Source organism: Bubalus kerabau, chromosome X (assembly GCF_029407905.1).
Source record: "Bubalus kerabau isolate K-KA32 ecotype Philippines breed swamp buffalo chromosome X, PCC_UOA_SB_1v2, whole genome shotgun sequence".
Taxonomy (NCBI): Eukaryota; Metazoa; Chordata; class Mammalia; order Artiodactyla; family Bovidae; genus Bubalus; species Bubalus kerabau.
The window spans coordinates 8,819,524-8,829,652 of record NC_073647.1 but is presented as its reverse complement, the minus strand read 5'-3'; the positions used below and the strand labels follow the sequence as shown (position 1 = coordinate 8,829,652).

The 10,129-nt window shown below is 38.3% G+C and overlaps 1 protein-coding gene across 4 annotated transcripts; it reads right to left on the bottom strand.

Moving 5' to 3' along the window:
• Positions 1 to 262: 262 nt before the first annotated feature.
• On the bottom strand, positions 263 to 8,610 carry MCTS1 (MCTS1 re-initiation and release factor). Of its 4 annotated transcripts, XM_055562927.1 has the most exons (9): positions 8,515 to 8,610; positions 8,160 to 8,321; positions 7,196 to 7,473; positions 6,548 to 6,652; positions 5,847 to 6,038; positions 5,212 to 5,309; positions 3,414 to 3,547; positions 1,706 to 1,773; positions 263 to 474 (listed from the first exon to the last, which is right to left on the bottom strand). In XM_055562927.1, the coding sequence occupies exons 4-9, from the start codon at positions 6,559 to 6,561 to the stop codon at positions 393 to 395; spliced, it is 588 nt and encodes a 195-aa protein (XP_055418902.1). In that variant the 5' UTR covers positions 6,562 to 6,652; positions 7,196 to 7,473; positions 8,160 to 8,321; positions 8,515 to 8,610; the 3' UTR covers positions 263 to 392. The 4 variants fall into 4 exon arrangements, with proteins under 4 accessions (XP_055418902.1, XP_055418903.1, XP_055418904.1 ...); XM_055562928.1 differs by lacking the exon at positions 8,515 to 8,610 and having other exon boundaries at positions 5,847 to 5,999; positions 8,160 to 8,176; XM_055562929.1 differs by lacking the exons at positions 6,548 to 6,652; positions 8,515 to 8,610 and having other exon boundaries at positions 5,847 to 5,999; positions 8,160 to 8,308.
• Between the last annotated feature and the right edge of the window lie 1,519 nt (positions 8,611 to 10,129).

Sequence of the window (10,129 nt, the reverse complement as noted above, 5' to 3'; positions counted from 1 at the left end):
ATTAAAAAAAATAAAATGTTTTAAAAAACCAGTCTAGCTCCAGGCCCATTAATTGGTCAGATTTTCTGAGGCATCAGCCATATACTAGCAAGTTCATTTACCAAGTCTTGCCCTTCATCTTGCATCATTAGCCTAAGAAAGGACATTAAGTTGTCTTAATTAAGTTTGGTTACTTACCAGCTACCTTTTAATGTCCAACTTTGTAACCCAAATTTAACTTAAGTTTAATAAAAATTAAAATAATTTTTGAAGCTAACAGAAGTTTAGCATCTGTTGAATTTATTCAGCATAACCACAGAGGTATTGTCTTCATGCTGTCACACATAAACACAAACACAGATACAGATACAGCACAATATCCATTTTTAGCCCAAGTGCATTTCTTCTGAGGCTCATTTATATGTCTTCATATGCCACAGCCCATCATTTAAATAATGGATATTTTCAATGCCAATTCCTTTGTTGACTTTCTCACTGCAGAAGGAATAAAGCACATAAACAAGTTGTTAAGTACTTTTACAGGCTTACTCATGGTAAATGTAATTCAGGGCGCATTGCTCTTTTGCAATTATTGAGCCATATATAGGGAATTTATAGTACACTAACATGATCATCTACATTAAACTACATTACTCTGCTGAAGTTCATTCATGTCTTAAAGAAATTCTAGTGATCTAACTAGTAGGATCACAGAAACAGAGTAATGATGTTGCCAGACCAGGAGAACATCAAAGTGTTATAATTAACCCTGAAACAAAAGTAATAGGAATAATTTGGTCATCAAATGAGTTCCAACATTTTTAAGTATATTGACTATATTTTGATAAACTGAAAGTCACTCAGTCATGTCCAACTCTTTGCTACACCATGGACTATGCAGTCCATGGAATTCTCCAGGCTAGAATACTGGAAAATATACTGGAAAAATACTGGATTGGGAAAGGGTAGTCTTTCCCTTCTCCAGGGGATCTTCCCAACCCAGGGATCAAACTCAGGTCTCCTGCACTGCAAGCAGAGTTTGTACCAGCTGAGCCACCAGGGAAGCCCATGTTTTGGTAATGTATCGCTAATATTTCCTTAATATTTTATGCCACCAGGTAAAAATACAAGATAAATACCGTGTGGCACTAAATTATGTCACTGTTTTTAAAAACTAGCAGCAAAATACCTTTCCCCACACCTAAGTGAAATCACACTAAATAAAAAAATTCCTAAAATACCACACACATACATATAATATAGCTGTGTTGGCACACAGGTTCTTTTCGGAGTGCTAAAGAAAGAATGCAGTCTCAGAGAGGAAATAACCTTCAATGGCTTCCTAAGTCTTAGGAAAAATCAGAAATGAGGCTTCTGTGCATAAACATTTGTAAGATGTGGTATGAACGAGAGCAAAGCTCACCTGTAACTCTGATTCCTCCTGCGTGTGCACTAAGTCACTACAGTTGTGTCTGACTCTCTGTGACCCTATGGACTCCTCTATCCCCAGGCTCCTCTACACATGGGATTCTCCAGGCAAGAATACTGGAGTGGGCTGCCATTTCCTTCTCTAGGGGATCTTCCCAACCCAGGGATCGAACCAGTGTCTCTTATGTCTAACCTGCATTGGTGGGCAGGTTCTTTACCACTAGTGCCATCTGGGAAGCCCCTTACTGCATAGGTTCCCTATATCTGAAAAACTAAGGGGGACTAACAGGAGACTTACATATCTTCTGCAGACATCTTCATGACTCCAACACACAGAGCATGCTGTTTTCCTTCTGCCATGATTGCCTGAAAACACACAGCTAAGAAAACCATTTATCTATCAAAATACCTTCGAGAGGGGGTGTCACATTACTGCTTAAGCCGCTGGGAACCCAACTTGCATTTTCACCTAGTCCATTAACTCCTTGAAGGCAAGGACCTAGCACCATTTATGGGCACACTGCAAATATTCAATAAATGCTAAATGAATGGAATCTAATAATCATTCTCAGGTTTTGGGTCAAATGCTAATACTATAACCCAATGCCAACAAAAGAAGGAGGAGAAGAAGAAAAAGAAATCATGCAAAAAAAGGAGATAACATTTTTTGCATAAAAATATTAAAAAGAAATAAATATCCATTGTTCTAGTGCTTTAATCACTAAATGGTGGTTTTATATAAAGGATACATTAAAACCATAACTATATCCCCTATCTTTAAGAGCCCAATGTAAGTTGCAATCGCTCCAGAACAACCAGAATGTTCTTGGTTCATTTGAAGTGTCTAAAGTGATAAACATTACAGTCCATATTTTCAAAGTTTCAAGTGTACACAGCACCTCTCTGTACTAGTTTTGCAGCTTTCCAACAGTCTATAATTATTTCAAAATAAAAGTAACTTAAAAAGTAAAGGCCAGACATTAGTAAAATTTTCCATTTAGAGGAAACTCCAGAACTTTATAAACTTTAAAACTTAGAGCAATCATAAACATAAAAGGGTAACCTGTCCTCAGAGAATATTTTTCTTCATTGGTTTTCAATTCATTCATTCATTTCTTCACTGTTCCACAGATATTTGAACTCCTATTACATGACCAGTATCTATGTCAATACAAGCTGTTCCTAATATATACAACTTATATTACCCCTTAGATATAACTTCCACAAGAGAGGACACCCTCCTCTGAGCACTCTTAAACCCATTCCAATGGCCATCCCATTCCAGTGATTTCCCACCAAATATGGTTCCTTTCCTCAACCTGAGGCAAATGGTCACTTTATCTATGACAAAACAGAAGATGTCATCCTGTCCAGACTAGTTGACAAAAAACTAATCTAGAATATGGCTGAAACAACACCAGAGAAATGCAGAATTATTCAGCTATGTCACGAATTGAATAGATTCTTAAGGGCTATCTCTGACGTCAACGTTTCTCTTTGAGAAAACATGTTCCGAGGCCCAAACAACCAAGTTAAAAATGAATTTTAAAATAAAAGTTAATTGAGACTTCAAAATAAAGCAATAGGAATTGCCAATGGTTCCTACTAGTCACCAAAATTCCACCTGGTGCTAAATTCTTTTCCCTTTTGAATGCTCTTTTTCCCAGGGTAATTCAAATGTAAAGGTAGCAAGATGATGTTCAAATAAGTGATCCAATCATATCATATACAACCTCTCTATTAATAATCAGGAGTTTTATACTGTGTCCCAAGTCTCATAACACTGGGCCCTAACACAGCTGAAATGCACCTGGGACTCTTTTTATTACTTGTTCTCACTTAACTTCTAACACAAAATAATGTTGCTTCCCACATCTTCAAATATAAGCAGAAAGATATAACAGTAACTTCCAAAAGATACATCTAATGCTCTCTTGGATGTTAGTTCTTTCAGTGATAACAAGAATACAATGAACACATTTTTCAACAGAGCTTGGGAAGGATACAACAATCGTATCTACTGCAGCAGGGTAAAGTTTAGCTCCAGGAGAAGTTAAGCCTGGACACATTATATTTGCTCCACTGAGTACAAATTTGATGGCCCCTTTGTCAACCTGCTGATGTGGCAGGATAAAAGGATCTAGAAGAAAAGAAATACATTACACCAATTAATAAAACTAAAGACTCAACAGAAAAAGGCAAATGACATGAACAAATACTTCCTGAAATTACAGTACTTTGACAGATGCGAAATAAAACTGAAACACATTCCTTCACTTATCAAATTGGTATATATTTTTGAGAAAAGTAATTACCAGTGCTAGCAAGAATGTCAGAAAACTGGCATTCCCATTTACTGCTAAAAGGCTTATAAATAGGTACAGGCTTTCTTTAGCACTACTAGGCAATATGTACCAACAGCCTTTAAAAGGTTCAAACTCTTTGATTTAATAATTCTACTTCTAGGACCTTATCCTAAGAAATAAATGAGGAATGTGCAATATATTTAGGTAGAAAGATGCTCATTATAGCACTAATATTTATATTAGAAATAAACTGGAATCAACCTAAATGTCCAACAATTAAGAGATAAATGACTTAAAGTATATCTATAATATCTGTATAATAGAACCATGTTTTTGGAGAATATGTAATACCCTGGGAAATATTCATAATATATGACAAGTGAAAAAAAAACAATAAAAATTGCCAAAAAGATCAGTGGTTGCTAAGGGTTGGAGGAGGGGAAGAGGTGGGAGGGGTAAGTAGGTAGAACACAGGGGATATTTAGGGCAGTGAAACTATTCTGTAAGATATTATAACAGTGGATACAGTGCCTGCTCAGTCACATCAGTCATGTCTGACTCTTTGTGACCCCATGGACTGCAGCAACTTCACTTTCACTTTTCACTTTCATGCATTGGAGAAGGAAATGGCAGCCCACTCCAGTGTTCTTGCCTGGAGAACCCCAGGGACAGGGGAGCCTGGTGGGCTGCCATCTATGGAATCAAGAGTCGGACACGAGTGAAGTGACTTAGCAGCAGCAGCAGCAACAAACATTATTTTGTTTCTTAACACCTGGCCTTGACAGTACTAAGAACTGGGACTCCATGCTTTCCCTTATATAGAATTCTCTATGAAGCAAATCTGGATGCAGATGTAAAAGAAAATGTTTACAGCACTTATTACACAGTTTGTGAATATATATGTGTGTAATTATCTAACTGTTGTCTATTCTCCTCACTAGACTGTTAGCTTCCTAGGGACAGGGACCATGTCTATCTTTGCTTCCTATCACATTCTCAATACCTTGCTCAGTGCCTGGCACAGAATAAGTTCAAAAACTATAAATATTTTTTAAATGAATGAATGAATGCTCTTTCTTGGGCTTTCGGAATGCATAATGAGAGAATATGCATTTTTCAGATTTACCACAAGATGGAGAAGAGGAAATCTTTTTAGTTTTATATTCCATATAACCTAGTTCTAGTAAGTTAACTGTGGGAGTCCCTGGTGGCTCAGAGTGTAAAGAGTTTGCCAGCAATGCAGGAGACCTGAGTTCGATCCCTGGGTCAGGAAGATCCCCTGGAGAAGAAAATGGCAACCCACTCCAGTATTCTTGTCTGGAAAATCCCATGGACAGAGGAGCCTGGCGGGCTACAGTCCATAGGGTTGCAGAGAGTCAGACACGATTCAGTGACTTCATTTTCACTTTTCTTTCAATAAGTTAACTACCAGAAGTCACTTTCAACTCCTTTTGTGTCTTTTCATATCCCCAAATACATATTTTCTAACAAGACTTACATTTGTGAAGTAATCTTAGGGTTGGATAAAAAGGCCCTTCTCTTTGTCTAAAAAATAGTAACTCTCCATTTACTGTCAGGATTTCTATATGTTCATGGCTGTAAAACAAACATCACAAAGTACCAAGTTAGATATTTTCTTTCAAAAATGAATATGCCAAACATCCTTTAAACAATGTATAATATGAAGTATGCATATATAGAAATACAGTAAGGTTTAAAAAAATTTTTTCAGTAAAGATCCAGGCCCCAAAAAAACCCCACAAAACACTACTTAAATTAACACCAGTCCAGTAGAGAAAAATATGATCTGCTACAATTTTATTTCACATTGTATTACATATTTTAATTTCCTTGGTAGATAATTAATAAAACAAATCTCTAAAGCACAAGCTGAAATAAATCTGACTCTGAATAAAAACATTTAATTAAGTCTTTAATAAAACAATCAGTACACAATGCCACATTTTTCACATAGAAAAGCATGTGAAAATATAAATATTGATGTTTTAGGGTTACTCATTTAGAGTAGATAAATAGTTAATATAAAGATAATCACAGTTATTATGAGTGCAGTCTAATCATATTATATTCAGCTTCTCTGAGTTTTACATGGAAAAAAAAACAAAGACTTACCAGCGCACTATTTTGACAGGATCTTTCTTAGGCATGATTTGATTAAGCCATGGTTCAATACCTGGAAACTGTTCTATCAATTGATTCTTAATACCCTTTATAACTGAGGTTTTCAACTGGATGCAATTGGACACATTTTCTTTTTCGTCAAATCTGCCAAATGATTTTTGCAAAGAAAAACAAAAAGCATTTCTAAAAAGACATAACAGAATAGCTAAAGGTATTTTTTAAATTATTTACCTATTCCCAAGCAAATATTTAGATGTCTAAAATAATTATGGAAGAAATTGCTTTTTAAAATACAATTTCCCTTTTATTCTGTCCAGCACAAAACCAGTGTCTTAATACAATATTAAACTGTCATATACACACAATTAGCTGGAGGGGGGCAGGGAAGGGGAAAGGATATGAGGCATATATAACACAATAAACTGTAATCAGCTACACAAATGCCTTTCCTGGAAAATCTTACTCAGTTCTACCCAGAAAGAAACAGATTCCCACCTATAACAAAATCTGTGAAAAACAAAACAAAATGAAAATACCCTCAAGCATTAGGATACAAATGACCAACCCAAACATTAACACAGAAAAGCAGCCCCTCCTATGCTATGTAATCTGTTGAGATTTTTTTGAAGTAATAATGACGGTATTTAACATCCTTAATTATTTTTGTTCAAAATGTCATGCACAAAACCCACCTTCCTTTGCCCATGTTCCCCCTTTGCTTTTTGCGTCTACCAAATCTGCAAGGCAAAGCCACTAGGTGCGTTGCAAAGAATTTTTTTCTTCCTCAACTGAATAGCCTATGGAGCAATCACGTTATTTTCAAGACAAGGTTAATCTGGCAGCTAGGCAATAGGTATGACAGTCCGCTAGCTTCCTGTCACCCAGACTCCTTCACTCCCATGACCCAGGAAGTCAAGCCTTCCCTTGTTCAGTTCCTAACTAGTAACCACATGGCAGAGAGCGCAGGGCTGTCCTCTTGCTAAAGAGGGTATGTCCCTAAATCACAGTGCAAGGATGTGATTGGTAGAATCCTAGGAATGGAGCTAGGACTGGGAAAGGGGGCAAATGAGAAAGACGGGTAACGAGATAGAAAATGAGAGTGGGAGGACCCAACCTGATTGAGGATTAGGGGCGAAAAGCTTAAAAAAATGTTGCAAGCATAGTACTGAGACATACAGAGACATATAGTGTTGAAAGCATGGTACTACAGAAAAACCTTAAAGAGTAAGGATGGCAGGGGTGGGGGAGAGAGAAAGAGAATCTTTGCTCTTGTCCTCTTCCCCACCACCCACCCCCACCACCTTCGTGAGCAGCCGAGGGGGGCCACGGCATGTCCTTACTTCTTGAACATGATCCAAGGTGAAGGGGGCGACGATAGGGAAGGGCCCGGAATGGGGAAGAAAAACTGAATTAGCAAGTGTCCGGCAGATCCCCTTACGGAGGAAGGCCGGCACTGAGTCGGAACTGTTGTCTTTATCCGGAAAGGGAGACAGCCAACTGCACTGTACGGTGTTCAGAGACATTTGACTACTTCCGCTCCTCTAAACACGTCGGCGCTTTTGCTGGCCCTTTCTGGGTCACCGATCCCCATCCAGAGCCGGTAGCTGAAAGGGCGGGACTAGAGAAGGAAGACGAGATAGAGCCATCATTCCAGTAGCAGAAAGAGAAGAACGGAGCACATGGGGCAATCAATCAAAGCCGTGGTTAAGGCCGGTGTGTCACTACGGGTTCCTCAAAGGGTCAAGATTCTTCCGAGTTTCATTGCTACCTGCTGTTTACTTTTTAGTGGGAAGGGGTTTTGTTCCCTGAAACAACCGAATGGATTGGTGCTTACTGACCAGCTTGAACCCGGGCAAAACGCTTGACATTGTGTTAACGTACTCGTGGCCTTGCCAAATTTAGCAAATAAAAATACAGGACGCCCTGTACAGGACATTTGGATTTCAGATAAACGATGAATACATTTTGGTTGGGGTTTTGTTTTTTTTTGTTTTTGTTTTTTTGTTTTTTGAGGTTTAGCTATACCTCATCCATATTTAACACTAAAAAAAAAAAAAAAAAAAACAAAACACCTTGCTATCTGAATTTAATTTGGCGTCCTGTATTTTAATCTGGCAACCGTGTTCACTGACCACAGTGAGGTGCCCCCAAAGAATTGTTCACGAGGTTACTGTCCCCTGCCTCACCCTCATAGGAGTTGAGCTATAAACCTAAAAAGGTACCTCCCTTGAATGGTAGAATGGCCTCTAGGCGATCAATACTAGACTAATCTGATTGAAGAGATAACAGATAAACACGTTTTACCTGTAATTTTAAAAAGGAGAGCAAATCAAGGGTTTTGATCAGCAGAGAAAGCATGCGTGCGTTAGCCACTCAGCCGAGTCTGCGACCCCATGGACTGTAGCCCTCGGGGCTTCTCTTCCACGGAATTCTTCAAGCAAGAATACGGGAGTGGGTTGCCATTTTCTTCTCCAAGAGAAAGCATAGAAAAATACAAAACCTGAATAAGCACTACCCAGGCGGTGGGGTAGGGTGCATTGATCTGTAAAACAAATATAGCAGTCTCTTCCAGGAGCAAATACTCTGCTGGGGAAATGGACGCTTGGAGCAATCATAGCAAATAGCATTATGTGTTTGAATTGTACAACTAACAACTCACCTTGCCTTGATTCTATGGTAGCAACAATCTTCTGATTATAATTTAGCTTCCCATGAAGCTCTGCCCAGAAGGAACTCTGTTTTCAAATCATATCCGCATGAACAACTGTAAATTAATAAATTGTCATTCGGTTTATACCTCAGTTTCTTGTAAATGTCTTTAGCATTAATCTGCTTTCCCAGCATTAGTCGACTCTCTAACATTGAAAATAATTGTTTAGGAACATGCAAAACTGAAGCCCAGACCCCAACTGTGGTTAGTGCTATACTGCTAAGACTTCTTACAAAGCAGGAGAATATTACTGGCAACTCTCACATCATCCTAGAAGCCTGCCATGGAACAGCTAATACATCATAACAGCCATAAACAGTTATTATTAAGCAGTTTGAGGTGGGAGAAAACAGATATTTTGCATCCAATCTAAACATGGTAACACCATAGTAATAACAATGTATTTCGCTAGCAAATAAATTTTAACTTGATGAACTCCCAAACTAAAAACTTCCCAGGTGGTGTTAGTGGTAAAGAACCCACCTGCTAATGCAGATTAGACATAAGAGACACCAGTTCCAACCATGGGTCGGGAAGATCGCCTGGAGGAGGGCATGGCAAACCACTCCAGTATACTTGCCTGGAGAATCCCATGGACAGAGAAGCCTGGCGGGCTACAGTCCATGGGGTCACACAGAGTCGGACAGGACTGAAGCCACTTAGTACACAGCACAAACTAGTAACACCTTGATGAAGTTCCTAATTTCTTGAACTTCTTAATTTCTTTTAATTTTACTTTTTGGCTGCTGCACAGCTGTTCCTGAACCATTGGTGGAACCCGTGCCCCCCGCCTTGGAAGTTCAGAGTCTTAACCACTGGACAGCCAGAAACTAATTTTAGACTTATTAAAAAGTATTATGCTGAGTATTTGCAGTGCTAGAAATAATAGCCAACGTTTAATTCTATAAAAATTATACATACTCTAGGGGACTTCTCCTGGTGGTCCAGCTGTTAAGATTCAGAGTTTCCACTGCAGGGGGTTGCAGGTCCGATTTCTGGTTAGGGAACTAAGATCCTGCTTGCCGCCAGTCACAGCCAGAAAGTAAAAAAGGAAAAAGAAATTATACATACTCTAAATTATAACAAATCCCACATGCATGGAATAGACATATAGCTATATGTGCATACATATTTTAATCCACTTTCATATACTGATAATCACAGAGACCGAATCTGAAGTATTAATATGACAAACGCCAAGTTAGGTCATTAGTATTAATGAGGGAGGTATTTAGTTCTGTATGCGTGCATGAACACCTTTATTCATAACCCACCTACACAGATACATAAGCAGGGTCCACTTTTCACTGCAGTGTGTTTCTGGTTTTGCGTTGTTCAGAGGATCATTGTAAAGTGGCTTCTGTTTTTCCAAGACTACAATTGGGGGTTTACTCCTGACAGAACTCATCTTCAAAATAAATCACTGCTACAACAAACAGCGTGTCATAAAAGAAGAAATATCTCAAAATAAACCTCTTCAAAAACCGAAACAATGAACTTCATTTATTCACACAATAGTTGTAAAGGACCTTAATGTTTTAGACATATATGCTGTCTCTACTAT